The 17606-nt window shown below is 38.6% G+C and overlaps 2 protein-coding genes across 2 annotated transcripts; both read left to right on the plus strand.

The window, feature by feature from the left end:
- Positions 1 to 1378: 1378 nt before the first annotated feature.
- On the plus strand, positions 1379 to 10106 carry LOC146367516 (EEIG family member 2-like). Its single transcript, XM_084911489.1, has 11 exons — positions 1379 to 2587; positions 4161 to 4281; positions 4532 to 4561; positions 5001 to 5117; positions 5591 to 5637; positions 6969 to 7072; positions 7347 to 7442; positions 7538 to 7745; positions 7946 to 8082; positions 8582 to 8645; positions 8912 to 10106. Exons 1-11 carry the CDS (start codon positions 2442 to 2444, stop codon positions 8952 to 8954), a joined length of 1113 nt encoding a protein of 370 aa, XP_084767615.1. The 5' UTR covers positions 1379 to 2441; the 3' UTR covers positions 8955 to 10106.
- Positions 10107 to 10583: 477 nt separating this feature from the next.
- On the plus strand, positions 10584 to 17575 carry prpf38b (pre-mRNA processing factor 38B). The gene is made up of 6 exons (XM_084912718.1): positions 10584 to 11016; positions 11478 to 11546; positions 11775 to 11926; positions 13239 to 13299; positions 14574 to 14809; positions 16234 to 17575. The coding sequence occupies exons 1-6, from the start codon at positions 10807 to 10809 to the stop codon at positions 16889 to 16891; spliced, it is 1386 nt and encodes a 461-aa protein (XP_084768844.1). The 5' UTR covers positions 10584 to 10806; the 3' UTR covers positions 16892 to 17575.
- Positions 17576 to 17606: the final 31 nt, after the last annotated feature.

A 17606-nucleotide genomic window follows, 5' to 3' on the forward strand; every position in this document is an offset into this window, starting at 1 on the left:
TTTTTACGGAAAAGCGGGAAACATGGCAGCATATGAAAGCGGTGGAGAAAAAAATATATAAAACTCACGGAGGGACCATATGCATAATCCGGCTTATGATTTTAAAACCGAAGTTAATCATGTGACATGTGAGAGTGCATAACAGAGGACATTTAATCTCTTCATGTAACAGGACGTGTGAGTACAGCGCAGCACCGCTCCTCTCCAGCAGAGGGCGACGTTTCACTGCACAGAAACAGCAACGGGGTAATACTAAACTGTATGCATAACACACTGAGGTTATTATAGGTAACTAAACCAGATTTCAGTCAACTTGAATTACCCCCCCCCCAAAAAAAAACCAAAACAAAAAAAACCAAAAAAAACCCAACTTTATAAAAAAAGCAAAAACGAACTGAACAAACAAGCAGTCCCTGACATGACAGCCTTTGTGTTGTAATATTTGTTCTACACCTTTAAATCGTACCCTTGATAAATGTTTCTGTACTATAGCAAACAAAAAGACAGGCAAACTAAGCTTAAATATGAACAATCAAATCCACTTTGGAAAATAACTGAAAGTAAATTGGACTGAAAACCAAAGCATTTTAAAAAGTAAATAAAAAGGCAAAACTATAATATCTCTGAAAGGCGCACACTCTCAGAAAAATTATAGTTCTTAAATGTTCTTCAAAGAACCATTTTTAAAAAGGTTCTTTGAAAAACCATTTAAACCATTTCTTAATGGTTCTTTGGGGCACCTTTAAAGGTTCTTCAGTGAACTACTGAAAGAAATGGTTCTTCAAAGAACCATTGCTTGAAAGGTTCTTTGTGGCATTAAAAAGGTTCTTCTATGGTATCAGTCTAAAGAACCACTTTTGGTTCCAGTTGACACCTTTATTTTTCTTAGTGTAGAGTAGCCTATACTATATGTGCTGATAACTGCTATTTCAGCCTGTTGACTGGTTATGCATCAGCTCAGGATTGCTTAAATTTGAGCGACTTCTGGTTTATTTTGTGAACGGTATAAAAGTCACGTCTAACCACAAGTTGGATACTTCCTGCCATTCCCATGGATGACACCCAAAAGTGACCGCACGTCTACATTACTGACAAATGAGGCTATGTTTTAGATAAAGAAAAAAAACTTTTATCCATCAGTCTTTTAGTAGATTCAAACATCTCCACCATAAGCTAGAAGATTAAAGCTGCTCACAGCCATAATGTGCTATCTGGTACTTTTCCCATGTGTTGTTTTTATATATTTTTATTTTTCAGTAAAGCAACTGAACGCATTCAATTTAAATTTTATTAAGATAATTCTTTCATCTCTCATATCACATCCTGTTTGCACGTTGTTCTATTTTATCTTGTTGAGGTAGTCTACTTTATTTAGCTGATTTTATTATAGAATGTAAAGTCATGTGAAAAACAAAGATTTCACCGGACTGCATATAGTCATGCGAAAAACAAAGTAAATCCTTCCTTATTTCAGGGTAATTACGCGATTAAGTAACAACCAGGTTTATTAATTGATCAGGAAGTATGAGCACCTCTTTAAAAGCAGGGATTTTGGCAGTTTGCTGATTTGAAGCGTTCAGTCTTCCCAGGAGTGGATGCCCAAGCAAATTCAGCCCAAAGCCACAACATGTGATGCTTAAAGAAATAAGAAGAACATCACACCACAGTTTAGGTTTGCAAAACTGCTTCAGAGCAAACCACGCGATATCTGGACTAATATGGTTTGGACAGATGAGAACAAATTGGGGATGTATAGCCATAATGAACAGCACCACATCTGTAAAAACTTTTTCGCATAACTTTATTCAGGTTTTCCAAACCTTTTTTGTGAAAGTAAATGTTATCATATTTTATTATTATTTTTGTCCCCAGCTAGCAATTATGTCTGTAATGATCACTTTGTTCACTACTGATAGAAAGATAAGATAAGATAAAGGTCAGGTCAGGTTAAACCGTATACAGTCTGAGATGACATTGTTCCATGCATTTATTAACAACGTTTACATTTTAATAGTGCTAACTGCGGACAACTCAACTTTAAACCATCTTGTTTTGCATTTCCTCCTTTTGTCACATGCCACCTTCTGTTTTGTCTTTTATGGTCAGTGCTGACCCCCCCACAAGAGGTGTTGCTCGTGTTGCCACAGTGAGTTTCAGCCACACTGTAACAACTGTACCAATACCCACCTACACACGTTAAATTCGGGCTGTCGGCATTTCTTTTTTTTTTCTTTAACCTAGCTGTCCAATCACACCGCGGAATTTCCCTGGCGTCATTAATATTGTGTTTCAGTGGGTGGGAAGGAAGAGATTTGAACTTTGAGTCGTGTCTGCAGAGCAGCGACAGCTGAGTGAGCAGCAGAGACAGCTCGGAGAAAGTGTTCGGCTGTCTACCACCTCCACAGTTTCACCCGGATACTTGCGCTGCACAGTCTCACATCATGTCGTTTATTCTTATGAAGAAAAAGAGATTTAAATTTAAGGTGGACTTCGACTTGGAGGAATTGTCGTCGGTTCCCATTGTCAACGGAGTTTTATTTTGTAAAGTCAGACTACTGGATGGAGGTTTTGCTGAAGAGTCCTCCCGGTAAGATTTTTCTTATAATTTAATTTAGCTATTTATAGCAACAGGTCACTAGTTGTTTGGGAAAACTTTCATCAGTCAGGCCCAAATTCAGCTTATTTTTGACACCTGTTTGCATTTATTGCGTCGTGGTTGCTTCTTCGGTGCCCACAGCATTCCGCTGTATTCGTAGCTGACGTTTAGCTAACTCAACACCAGCTGTTCGCTAACTTAAACTACGTAAACTTACCTCAACGACAGTTGAAGACCTGTACGTAAGGAGGCAACAGAAAAGACCAGCAGAGTGATTTAACGCATTAAAACGAACACAGAGACTCTCGTTCGTCGTTTCAAGAGAGCTACTTTTTTTTAATCTAACCCATATTTGTAAAGTTTATCTAAGCAGTTGCTAAGCAACAACTGCTGTTAATTGTGTAGTGGAACAGTGAGACCACCGGTCGACCTTGGGATATTAACAATAATGGTTAACATTGGGATGTTTGTTTGTTTAATATAACACTGACTCTGGTTGAAACAATTATTTAAAGTAATACTTTCTTTCATTGTTTTTCTAATGATTAAAAAAAGAAAAATCTACAGTAATCACGTGTCCCTAATTTATGGCAGTGAGAAGCCCCAGAACAGATTGCTAGGTCATAGTCTCCTGGGACGCTGTTTTTTACTGCACGTTACTTTAATGAGTCACTCTGGAAAAACGGAGTCGGAAGCGCTGGCCCTCATTACTTTGCTATGGTAACTCTCCCTAAACTATTGTGTAAACACGGTATTCTTAAGTTTATCCTGCCTCAACCACTGCTTTTTATTTCCTGCTTCCTTTGAAAATAACCTGCAAACACACTATCTATCTATCCCCCATACCTTAAAAAAAACCAACAACAATAAAACAACTTTGTTCCCAAAGTCAGCAAAGTTTTTAAAAGTTTTATCTATCTATCATTTATTTATTTGGCTGATTTTTCAGGTTTTGACTGGTGATCCTGTGCATGGAGCTTTTGTGTCTCAGTGATTGTAGATCATAACTTATTTTCATTTCGTATGTGTGTTATGATATGTTTACTTTCCTTTTTGGAATCTTTTTTATATATATATATATATAATGATAGGATTGCATTCAGTTTCATTGCACATGTGGAACAACAATAAAGATGTGTTCTGTTTTATTCTACTGCCCAAAAAACTGCCTGGCTGCTTTTGTGGTTTTGAGAGCTGCTTTTAGAAGGACAGTATAAAAACTATTTAGAAGCATCTCATTATACTTCTTGAAAACCTGCATACAAAATAAAACTGTGACATTTCCTAACATAAAAGAATGTGCTAAATTGATACGCATGTTTGTTACTCAATATCAGACTATTGCAGTTAAATATCATCATCTGATAGACGACAAGGGTTGGAAATTAGCAATAGCTATAAACTTTATATGCAGCACACCAGTCTGAGAATTGCCAAAGCATAAAAGGAGCTTGTTTACTGCTTGAATAAGTGCTAATCCTTTCTTCTCCACACATTTGGAAGCTATTAAGATACTGTGATATATCTGTATGTCCACTAGTGATTAAACTCACTTGTCTTACAGGGAGCCCGTCCAAGCCAACTGTGTGCGCTGGAAGAAGAAATTCTCTTTCATGTGTAAGATGAGTGCCAACGCTGGGACGGGTGTGCTAGACCCCTGTGTGTGCCGTGTGTCGGTGCGCAAGGTACAAAACCCTTTGTTTCTGTTTTGCTGACACAATTGAGAATGCACAGTGTGAGTTGTTCCATAGCCATAGTTCATGCAGTGAACAGAGACTTGAGTGTCTATTTACATAAGGTTAGAAGAACTGTTGTAACTTCAACACAGCAGTTCATTGTTGTTCACGGACTTTAGTTGTCCTGCAAAAACTTGTAGAGGCAAGGAATAGTAAATAAACAGGCAAATGATGTGATATCACTTTTTTGTCATTTCAGGAATTGAAGGGTGGAAAAACATACGCAAAGGTAACACTTTTCTTCTAAAGTGTGTAGAATTGTTGTGGTGGAAAAAAATCTGCTTAATAACAAGTCTTATCAAACCTTGGATAACGATGATAACGAGACGTCCTTCAGATGCCCTGAGAATTTTTTTTTTTTTTTTTTAATAGCTTGCAGTTTCCGGCTTTGGTCACTGATTGGGAAAAAAAAGACTGACATGTTAACCAATAACTCCAATGAGGAGTTAAAGAATTAGGCAATCTTATTTCTCAAGTTTCCAAGATCCCAACTCATGCAGGTTACATTGTTTCCCATAACTAGACCTGCATTGAATTTCTGTGTTTGTAGGACTTAAATCTTGTGATCCTTTGTAAAAAAAAAATAAATAAAAATCTATATTTAAGGTATGTCAGCTGACTTCTAATCAGTTCAAACTTGTTGAGTTGTCACTTTTCACTCTGCACAGCTGGGCTTTGCTGACTTGAACCTGTCTGAGTTTGCTGGGTCTGGCAGCACAGTACGACGCTGTCTCCTGGAGGGATATGACACAAAGAACACAAGACAAGATAACTCAATTCTCAAGGTATGACAATGATGCAAGACACACAGCTTTAAAACAACAATAAATAAGATGGAAAGGGACCTTAAGAGTATCTATCACACTGGTAATGTGTTGTCACAGCTCAGTAGTTCACTCTTGTTTGTCTGTTCACATTAAGAAAACTAAGTGAATTTCTCAATAGACAAGAACACATGTATATTTGAGGAAGCTGAATGTGTGACATACATTGGAAAAAAGTGAGCGCCCTGAAAGCTGAGACAAGACATGTCTGAGCTTGTGACTTATAAACTACCTGCGCTGTGGGAATGAGGTTAAAATATATGTGTTCCTCCAGGGGCAAAAAGAAACACATGCAATCAACTTTCTCAGAAAATCTTATTATATTAACCACACTTAAAAGATACTGTGTGAAACCAAACTAGAAAGCAGAAAGCTGTATGCCTTTGTATTCCTTTCTAAAGCTGCCAATCCTGTTGCTCTTGTCTCTGTCACAGGTTGTCATCACCACACAGCTTATGTCTGGAGATCCCTGTTTTAAAACGTAAGAGTGCTTCTTCAACCTAACATCTCACACGTGCAACTAAGAAATTCTTAAATTATCTTTTTTTTAATATATATATATATTTATTTATTTAATTTTGATAAATACTCAATTTGGTTTGCATGCCTAACTGCAAAGCTTTATATTTGTGGTTGCAACGAAAGTCTGCTCCTGAGGTATAAACGTCTGCCTCTAACCTCAGAGGAAGTGCTTTCTTGACTTCCTGTCTGTCCTAAAGTGACACCCTCACGCATGTTATCAGTAATGAGATGCAGAGAAGTAATGGCAAAGTACTTTGTAGGTAAGGCCTTATTGTTGTCTTATCTGAGAGCTAATGATGCCTCACCCAAAACATTGAGCTGCCCAACCTTAAGAGTGACCAATGGCTGATATGTGATCAGAAGCTTTATGTAGAACAGGTTTGTCGCAAATGATGTGATGTAACGTCGCACTCCTGGCAAAGACTGTACCATGTGCAAACAGTAAGCTGCCTTTCTTGATATTTCTTTCCTGTTTCAGCTCATGCTTAGTGTAATAACACAGAAGCTGTTGCCCTGGAGATGTCTAGAGCTTAGTCACCCAACCCACAGAGTGTTACTCATTGTGTGTGTGTGTGTGTGTGTGTGTGTGGGATTTACAACGCGGAGGAGAAAGGATGCTCTTTTTTCACACTTTTTAGAACTCGCGTTACTGTGCCTTTTGTTGTTTGCCAAACTAGAGGTTGCTCATAACTTGCTTATAACTAATACTAACCAGTGTGATCAAACAGCCAATTGTTTATGAGTAAATGTGTTTGAATATTATCGTCAAAGCTACACAGAAAGTGTGTTTACATGGATGGTTGATATTTTGACTTGGCAGTAAAAGCACCAGCTGATTCCAGTAGGGACACACCAGCTGTGAAGCCAACATGCTTTCTGGCTGCATGTGTTTTTGAATTTGCCCTTCATTTTAATGTCACCTACATATGTAAAACATGCACTTTATACAGTTGTGGCAGAATATCTGCCCACCACAGACACACTTGCATAGAAACGCTTATCAAAAGTATTCAGAAACCACTTATGTGTTATTTCCAGCTATAGTAGGTGTCTATGATAGCACAAACATAGATGAAGTCTTACTCACAACACCAGCGACAGCTGTTCCAGCTGTAGCAAAAGGTGTCACAGTTAAATCAGTGAGCAACCCGGCAAGCTCACCTAGTCGTGAATTATCAATTCAGTAACCAGCTGTGGTTTCCATGCCACGATAAGCCAAAAGGTCTGATGTAGGGAAGCTTTGTTTACATAGGTTTTAATGAAGTTAACCAAAACCTGTGTTCCCTTTAGTCCCCCATCTACAGCCATGACTCTGGGGATCCCACAGGCAAATGCAGAGGGTCTACTTGAGGGGAGGAAAGGAGGAGACATGCACATATCACACTCAGTCTCTGGTATGTATATGTAGCTTATGACAAATACCCTTTAATATTACTGGTCAGTTTCTTACAGAAACACAGATATTTTTTGGGAGACTGTAATGGGGTCGACTATGAAATCAATATTCCTTAATCATGACACTGGATAGCAGTAGCTGCATTTACGTTTTATCATGTTTTGTTATGTTTTGTCAATTATGATAGCAAAGCTATAAAAAATGTCTGATTTCTATTTAATTTACTGCAATTTATTATAATTTACTGAATACATCACTTTTTTTTTTAACAGGGACTCCAGGAAAGTCTGTATCAGTGCCAGAGGAGCTGGTAACATTTGGTCACTCTCGAACACCCAGCTATGCAAGTCAGCTGTCAAAAATTTCGGGTAGAAATACTGTGACACACATTTATTCACTTTAATCATTGGAAATGTTCTCATATTTATTTACTATATGGGTTTTTCCCCCTCACATGCTGTAGGTTACAGCTCAAACAACTCCAGTTTAACAGATCTGAGCCATCGGCGGAGCGGGTCAGGAGGTTCTGCCTCTACTGGCATCGGCAGCATCCTTGAACACAGTGATCAGCAGGTGGAGAGAGGAGAGAAGGAGAATAAGACTACTCCCCCAGTCCCTGCAACTTATCATCATACGTTTGACAGCCCTGCAATACATTTAAAGGCTCAAAGGTGATACAGACAGTTACTCTGGCCTTGGAATAGTATGCTATTGATAAGATGGTGGTCTTTTGACCACTATTACATTATTTCCATGCTCTATTTAACCTGATGACAATGTATAGTATTTCCTAATTTATAAATGACATTTTTTTCTTGGTGTTTGAACCCTGTATTTGCAATACTGACCCATGTTTCTCTTCCCTTGTTAGACACCCAGTCAAGCAGAACTCTGTGGAGAATCAGCTGAAAAGAGTCGATGCGACCAGAGTGGATGCAGATGATATAATTGAGAAAATCCTCCAGAGCCAGGATTTCAGCCACGGATTCTTGGACTCCAGTGCAGAGGGTGTGTACTCCTGATCTTGGTGTGGAATGTTTCCCACCATGTTGCAGATGGGATCAAGTTACTTTGAGGTGTCGCAACACTGTAATGTCTCTAGGGGTTAATCTAAGTCCTTAAACTAATCTTGCCAAAGATGATTCATCTTTCATGAAGAATTGCATAACTTATCACAGTAATGCCATGAGGTGTGGTTTAAACTCACATCTGGATAGCTACCCTGTTACAAAGTCTTAGAGAGAGAAGAGTTGTTTGTTGTGTTGAGATTAAGAAAGGATGAGTCTCCCTGTTTATTGAGACAAATGTTGCACACATTTTTGTGTGGAAATGCATCCTCAAGTGTAAACTACCTACCTCTGTTCCTGAAAAGATCTTGCTTGCCTAAAACTCATTTATTGGTTAATTTAACCTTAAAACAAGTGGGGCATTTTTTTAAGCCCCGACTGTAGGAGCTGATTTTCGTTTTTCTTATTTCTAATGTGTATTTGTGTTTGTGTTGCTGCAGAGGAGGGGCTCAGCTTGTTTGTTGGTCCTGGAGGAAGTACAGCTTTGGGAAGCCAGCACATGAGGTGGGTTTGATTATGTAACCATGGGTTGGGGGTGCAAGACACCAGACACCAAACATTTACTATAAATATGGGCAATTAGAAGAAGGCTAAATAAGGGTTCTGATAAGGACTCTATGTATCTGCTTTATACTCTGTGTAACTGGTCTTCATGTTCTATACTTAAGGGGCACATTTTCATGATAAAATCAGATCTGCCAGATCAGATGGCGATCCTTATATTGTGTGTGTTTTCCTGTCCTGTAACAAACTGCGGCATTCTCTTTCAGGGTCGCAATTGGAGCCTTTGAGCAGGTGGTCATCAAGCGCTAGGCTTTGGAAAGCACGTGTCCCCACAAAGGGTGCTGTATTATTCTGATGCAGAGGCCAAAGGACTGAACAGTGGCTTTACCATCAGAACTTGCACCATCTCATTCCAAGGGAGATCTAATTTCTCTTATGCAATCACTCTCCAGCTGATGTGCAGCTTAGCCAGGACAGCCCCCTAGTGTTCAGGAAGTGGAGCTGAAGGCCACGTTATTGAAACGTTTTGCGGACTGAGATAATTGGTGCACTGATCTTCTTGTCCTCTTTGGAAAAAGTAAGACATACTGTAAGTCTTCTGCTTACCCCACTTAGTGGCATTTTCATGCTGGGGTTTTCATTTAAAAAATGCTTATAATAATTCCACATGTCCGTTAGATGTCTTTGGTACAGCTGTGATTTTTTTTTTTTTTTTTTTTTTTTTTTTATAAATTCACTTGAAGTGACAAGCCAAAATGTCAAAACAAACCCACTGACAGGGTTTGTTTTGGTTTTGGTATTTAAGCTGCAAAAGCAAAAGAGGGTTGTGGAAGAAATATGGCATATGACTATGGGTTAAAGAGGGTTTCTTTCCTCTCTCTCATTTTTTAACAGGTGTTTTCTGCAAGAAAGGTAAACTTTTGACATCTATGAAAAGGATTTTATCTAAATGTAGATTCCAGACAATTGCACACCTCTACCTATGTAAAATCCAAGTATTATAAAACTGACAATGGTTATAGTTGGTTGGTTATTTATTGTGGTTATAGTAAGATTTTATTTTAATAATTCATGCTCAATACAAATGAACACCTTTCTTCATCTGGTTGTGATGAAGGGTTACAGCATTGAAAATATTGACATTAATACAGTTAATTGTGTGTGGATGTTAAGTTAATCATAATCATCATAATAATAATAATACTAGTAATATATTTTTTTTTAGTCACAAATTAGTTTCACCAAATTAAAGATGTACAATCCTTAATGTATATTTTGCTGCCAAATATACATCTTTGTACAGCATCTGTATCAGTATGTCATTCTGACAACCCGCTGGTTATCATCACATGCACATATCTGTTTATAGAGATTAACTGTATATACACTCAGTCAGTTTGTTGACATTTTCCTGCATTTGTTGTCAACTTTTTTAAATAAAAACTTTAATTCTGGAAAGTTTCTATCTAGTATTTGTGCTTCATTTCTAAATCCTAGTGCAGAAGAGTGTGAAAGACAGCCACATTTCAACAAAATAATTAAAAAGGAAAGTAAACACTGAAAGAGAAACCTCGATGTTTGGAATAACTGGATTTTGTGTCTAAATTCTTGAAATGTGCACGCCAAAACCATAGATGTTTTAAAAAATAAAAATATAAAAAAATTGACGATGCTACTTCCGGTTTGGGGAAAGCCTTTTCAAAGTAAGAATTCGCTAACTACATTCACACGAATACCAACAGAAAGCTTACGTGTTTTGAATTAGTTATACCTGGATATAATTGTAAAACCACATCTTTTAAAACCGTATTTGTTTGACCTGTCAAATATAACTTAAACCATTCATGCGAGCTTGCATGCTTTTATTTTAAAAGCATTCATGCGAGCTTGCATGCTTTTATTTTAAAAGTTAAACGCGCTGACGTATCAACGTCGCAGGACAGCAGCAGTGCACCACAAACGTCACACTTCCGGTTCCACCTCGCAGTACTTTAGCTACACCGACGGCGGGAAGTTATTATCCTCAATTTAACTACATTTCACCAAGGATTAAACAGGCAAATTTATTAACGGTCGACAGTTCACTACCTAATGTTGATGGATCTGTAGCCGGATATACGCAAAAATTAAAGAAAGCATAGCGGTGGTGGATTCAGCTAACATGGCTACCGTCGGAAACCAGCTACCAACGCAGGCCGTTAGCAAGCCTACATCTGGAAAACATGGAAACGTACTGCCCCTGTGGGGCAACGAAAAGACTATGAACCTTAACCCAATGATTCTTACCAACGTGCTGTCTTCGCCGTATTTCAAAGTACAGCTTTATGAGCTAAAGACCTACCATGAAGTTGTGGACGAAATCTATTTCAAGGTAACGATAACAATAACATCTGCTGATGCTAACCCGCATGCTAGGTTAGGTAACCACGTCCAGTTTAGCTAGCGGGGTTGTAGCAGTGTACAACTGTCGTAAAGTAATAAGCGCAGCGGGGAGGGCAGGGTTTATATAACTCCCAATGCAGGCGAGGGAAGCTGGTGTTGTCGTGTTGTACAGCACAGTATGCGTATAACTTTGAATTACTGTTAGTTAAAGAGATTATTAACATTAACATTATTATATCAATTAAAGTGACCTTAATTGCCTTCCGTCGTTAACGTTAGAACTACTCCACTTGAGTTTGAGACCCGTTGATTGGGCATATGTTAAAGAAATATTAGGAAAGTAAATCTCTGTCGTTGTTTTGATAATGCCTTGAAGCGTCATGGAGTTGATTGGTGTGTGTGGGTTTTTTTTTTTTTTTAAGCGGTTTGTGTTTGTCTGTGTGCCTGCAGGTGACTCACATTGAGCCCTGGGAAAAAGGAAGCAGAAAGACTGCAGGCCAGACTGGAATGTGCGGAGGGGTAAGTGAGAAGTACGTGCTTTTTGTACTCCCCACCTTTCCCTTTTTTCTGTGCCAGGATGAAGGATGGCAGCTTGATAAAGTCACTTAATCTGATCTGTAAACTGGTGAAATCAGTTGTGCACCATTACATAAGCTATAATTCACTGCACTTCCGCTGGTGAGTTTAATAGTTTTGTGGCAATGTTGCAAATTAAAGTTTTCATTTAAACTTGTCTTCTTTCGCTAGGTACGCGGAGTAGGCACGGGTGGGATTGTTTCTACTGCTTTCTGTCTACTATACAAACTATTTACTCTCAAGCTGACTCGCAAACAGCTCATGGGCCTGATTACACACACAGACTCTCCGTACATCCGAGCCCTTGGTTTCATGTATATAAGGTATGTGTTATAACTCACTACAAGTTTTTTCTTGTTTCAGTATTAGGACGACATAAAAAATCGAGCTCATTTTGAGATTAAAGTCGAAATGTAGACATTACAGTTGTGGTTTCAAGCCAAACAACTGCCCCAGCTCCCATGCCTTTTGTTTTTAATGACTTAGTGAGACAACTTGATCAGCTGTCTTATTGTGTCTTGTGATATAACATAACCATGGATATCCTCGCATCTTTGCACAAATCTGACCAACTTTTCCAAGTTTGTGTGTGTTGTTGCCTGCACCTTCTCCTCAGCATTCTTAAACTTATCAACACACTGTTTATGTGCCAAAAGATAATATTTTTCCTTGTAACTAAAACCATTTCACTAACTCATCAACATTAGACTTTAATCTCAAAAATAGTATTTCGGCTTTAATCTCAAAATTGTGCCTATATTCTCAAAATGATTGATAAACTTTTTTTCCTTAACATGGCCCTAATGATCCGTAGATACATCATTGCAATTTAAATCATCACGTTGTTTAGAAAAGTTTTTTTCGACCATCTCCAGTTTGCCTAAAAATAGTATAGTCCAAAATATGGAAATATATAATTAAATGAAAACTATATTATACACATTTAAGTTATAATTAGAATAACAATATTCCAGTAATTCTTTGGTACAACTTGTAATAACAAGAGTCCTAAAAAGGAAAATACATTTTAAGAATTTGATGTTATAAAGTATTCTACAGTTTTCTTTTGCGTTATTGTGAACTACAAGTATATAATATTCAAAAATTGTATTTTGCAGTGTGAATTTATTTATTAGTGTTTGCTGAAATATGGACAATCCTTTTTGAATTTTTCTCATAGGTAAACTGGACATTATTCAGATATGTTTCCACGTAGTTACAATTTATTTGTAAAAATATAATGCTTTTAACTGTAACGGTTTTTGAGGTTTACATGTTCACAAGTACACAAAACATGCTGGAAGTGGGTTTATAGACCATTAATAAAAATAAAGATGTGCTTGCTTACATGAATAAAGCTAACAAAGGTTACTTTATATGCAAATCGGAGATGGTCAAGCAGAATGGCCGTGATGGTTTGAGATGGAGTGATGTAAATTTTTTTGTTTTTTTTGTTTGTTTTAGACCATCATGAGCATTCGTAATTAAAATCTTAACTAAATTTTAAAGTGAAGCAATATGACTAGGCAATGTTTTGTTTAAATAATTACCTCAAATGTGTAAAACATGTTGCTCCTGTAAAACATTAGCTCAAAATGATAAACTTCTGTGCTTGTGCTCCCTTTCCTGTCTCAGATACACTCAGCCCCCAACAGATTTGTTTGAATGGTATGACGGCTTCCTGGATGATGAGGAGGTATGTCACCTCGGGTAATAATTTCATGTTTCTTTCTCCTTCTCCTTGAAATGCACAGTTGAACGTCACTCATAAACAGCTGTACTCCCCCACCCACCCCCTTGTGATGCTCATAGCTGATTTTTCACCTTTGCCTTCATTTGGCTTAATTGTCCCCAGTTTTTGTCCTCTAAACCTGAGTAGCTAGGTTACTTTTGCTCACTGCTCTGCTGCTGATTTTTATCGGGGTAAGTACCACACGTGATGCCGAGTAAATCTTTTAGTCACTGTAATTTTAAGGCATGCCCTCTGTTTTCTGACAAGCTTTTGTAAGGACTTGTTGCACAAAACTACATTTGGGATAAACAGCAATTGGAACACTGGCACGAAATAAACACTGTGTTATTTATTGCATGTAAAATATTTGCTTACGTTAATTATTTTCATATTTAGGTGAAATCTAATTTTATCCCAGGCTGTGCAACCAGGCCTCCTCTGATGTTCTTTTGCATTATATTTGAATTGAATAATTCTGAAATTCTACCCAACTGGTTAATTCCCCTGTTTTTTTCTTTAGATGCCCATTGTGCAGCAGGTGAATTGGATATTGTATCTCAGCACTGTTGGTTTGCGTGAGTGCAAAGTGGCTGTTCTCTACCATATAAAATTGATAACTATTCAAATGGTGTGCACTTACCTACCTGCTCCAATCTGTGCTTACACTGTGGGCAATTTTTATTCTCTTTGAGCGTTCATTATGCTTTTGGGAGATTGAAGAAGGAAGCTAAAGCTTCTTTCTCTTTTTTCCCTTTAGCACAATGACAGTGTGCCCCAATGTTTCACTCTTTCTTTCCTTCATATTCAAGTTAAAGTTATAGTTTATAGTTAAACATTACTACTTTTTTGAAGATGCTGTCAAGGATATGAAGGATGGGCATTGCGTCGTATAAATGTAGTGACTTTTGCTGCATAATTAAAGCTCACTCTGTAAATACAGACACTAGGAAATAACAGACAGGTTAGGTGAGACCAGACTTTTAAGATATTCAGAGCTGTGTTTCCACTATTAATAAGTAAGGCCAGGCACATTTGATTGGTTTTTGGTCTTTGATGAGAGATTAAGCTAGATGAACAGAGGTGAAGGTTCAGTGCTTGGTCATCACAAATTGCTTTTTGATGTGAGGCAAGATTGGAAAAAAAAATATTTGTCAATGTACTAAATTTGTGTGCTAACTGAGTTTTTCTTTTTTCTTTTTCTTTTTCTTGCTTTATTTCCCCCCACCATTTGGTTTTAGGAGCTCGACGTAAAAGCAGGAGGTGGTTGTGTGATGACCATTGGAGAGATGCTGCGCTCCTTCCTGACCAAACTGGAGTGGTTTTCCACACTGTTCCCCCGTATCCCAGTGCCTGTGCAAAAAGTTATTGACCAGCAAATAAAGGCAAGGCCACGGAAGGTACCTCAGAAGGAGACGCAAGAGGATGAGGACGGGTTTGCAGAGTCGGGAAGGCAAGGAGAACGCCGGCGCTCCAGGTAACGGCAGTGATTCAGACTGAGTGTTTCTACTGAGCTGTAGACTTCTCCACAGGTTATAGCTTTCATGGAGCAATAAACGGGACAGATTTGAGTCCTGCAGTATGTGAGCTGTTGACTTGTTTTCATGTTAACTTATTTTTCTGCCCCTTAAGTTATTTTTTTTATAACTAAAGAAAAAGAAAAGGTCTATCTTATTATTTCTCTCTTTAATGCCAATTACTAATAAAAGCATTTTAACAGTATAAATGTCAAAATTAACTACATATAAAAATTGTAATGTTCACAAGAGGTTTTTGCTTTCCACAAGGACTTTGATCATGAAATGTTATATAAGCTCAAAATACACGAGACACATGTTTGTTAAGTAAATGGCTAAAAGTAACAGAAAACGTGCAAACCTCTGTTAATCAGGTAGAACAGTCTCTTACCTTTAACTTTGTATAGACACGTCATGCATGTGCATAATCAACAATAAAGGGACATTATTAGGTTATGAAAAAACCAAGGGATAGGTATTAAAGATGTTCATGGTATATTTGTAGTCTGAATGGACACATCAGATATCCACATCATTCTGTCAAACTTTTTCTTTTATGTGCACTGAATGAGAATCATTAGAATTCTAATAATAATGTAGGTGGTGAGGAACAGTTGTTTTGTAATAGCTTCTCAAATTTAATACATCAGAATAAAAATAAATAAATTGCGGAAGAAAGAGGGATTGCATAACTGAACTGCCACAGGACTGAAGGAGCTCCTTTGATATTTAGTGGAGCATTTAGATTTCATTAGTCTCTCCTTGTGTGTGTCTGACTTGCCAGAACAGTGTGTGTTGTGTGGGAGATGGAGATAAAGCTTAGACAGCATCCTCCACATCCATCCTTTGGTGACATTGGTGTAGAAAATCCAAAGCAAATAGCAACATTTGAAGTTTTTTAAGAATCCATGTTGACAAAAAAAAAAAAAAAATCTGATATGCACAATAAAGTTAGAATAGGTCATATTATTCAAATCTTAAGAATATGTATATGTGGAGGGTATTTTGCTGGGGTCCAAGCAAAATATGTGTACTGGGAAATGGGGAGGTCTCCTCTGACACCCTATAATGATGTCACCATCTCAGATAACTTTGTTTACCACTACTGTCGGTGACATCAACCTTTGCTAATGCTGACATGCCCATGGAAACAGACACTGCACTATAAATAAGGCTACATGTTCTGCATATAAAACATCCTCATCTGTAGATCTGTGCCACAGTTTCAAATATCTGAACTCTGCCATGACTAAAAATACCAGTCTTTTGAAAAAAAAAAAGTTGTGTGTCAGTTAAATGTTAAAACGTAAGAGTTTGGAATTGTGCTCGTGTGGTTTTGTTTTTGAAGTAAATTGTTCTAAGATGATTCTGTCGCTGTTTCCAGGACACCCAGGCGGACACCGAGCCCCCGTAGGTCGCCCAAACGGTCCAGGAGCAGGAGCCACCATCGCGAGAGAGAGCGCCACGGGCCCAGCTTTGATCGAGAGCTGGAGAGAGAGCGTGACCGGCAGAGGAAGGAGAGGGAAGGCAGGGACCGAGACAGGGAGAGGGGGGACCGAGGGGACAGGGAAAGGCGACGCTCCCGTAGCGCGGACAGAAACCGAGAGCGCAAGAGAAGCCGCAGCGGTAGCCGGGACCGTAGGAGCGAGCGCAAGGAGAAGGAAAGGGACGGCGGGGATGACAGGAGCAGGAGGAAGGACAGGGATCACCATAAAGACAGAGGCACTGAGAGGGAGAGGTCCAGGGATAAGAAGAGCAGGGGAGAGACTGACGACCGCAGGCACAAGGACGATAGGGAAAGGCACAGGGACGAGAGGAAGGCCAAAAGGTCCAGCCGGAGTCGAAGCAGAGAGAGGAGACACAAAAGTGGGGCAGAGGAGAAGAGCAGGAAACGGGAGCGCAGCCACAGCAGGGAGAGGGACAGGGAGAGAGACGGAGAACAGCGCTCTCACAAACGCAGTCGCAGCAAAGAGAGGAGCCACCATCAGCGAGAGTCCAGCAATGACCATAGTAAACATAGAAGCAGTCCGAGCATCGAGTAAATATTACTTGTGTTTTTCCTCCTCTTTTTCTATATTCGGCTGTCTGCTCTGTCACTTGTGCTAAAAAGAAGGAACAGTTGCACATCGGACATTTGGATTTGTTGTCTATGGCTGATGTTGCTTTATGTTTTTCCGCTGTTTCACTCCCCATTAGACCATCGTTAGTCTTCACTTGAATTCTGGAAAGTGGAAAAAAAAAAAGGCATTTTAATTTTTCTATTTTTTTGTTTTGATTTGTTTTGTTGTCCCAGAAAGATGGGGGTTTGTACATAATTTCTAAGGCTGTCTACACGCTGCACACGGGCAGAGTTGGACTTCCTGCTGGGCCGGATGCCTTCAGTGCTATACTATCGCCATGTAGATTACACGATTCATGAAAAATTACTGTAATTACTTTCAGCCTGTGCAAAAGACCACATGTGGTTACTCTTAAAATTTGTCTGATATGCCTCTGTACACGAGTGGTTGAAGTTCAACACTTAACGTGAAGGCCATGTGGCTCAGCTAAAGCAGAACAGTTCTGTCTGTGATCACGTGTAGACGTCCTGAGAGCGTTTTAATCCTCTCAAATGCGGTCCGCAAAGGGTAATTTTTACAAAACACACTTGAGCCCTGCTTGTGTTGTGTTTCAGTTATTGCTCTGTTGCATTTTGTTTTCTAATAAAACACTTAAAAAAAAAAAAAAAAAAAAAAAGCAACGGGTCGTTTGTACAAC

This window comes from Perissodus microlepis, chromosome 18 (genome assembly GCF_051167445.1).
Source record: "Perissodus microlepis isolate ML-2025 ecotype Zambia chromosome 18, ASM5116744v1, whole genome shotgun sequence".
Classification (NCBI taxonomy): domain Eukaryota; kingdom Metazoa; phylum Chordata; class Actinopteri; order Cichliformes; family Cichlidae; genus Perissodus; species Perissodus microlepis.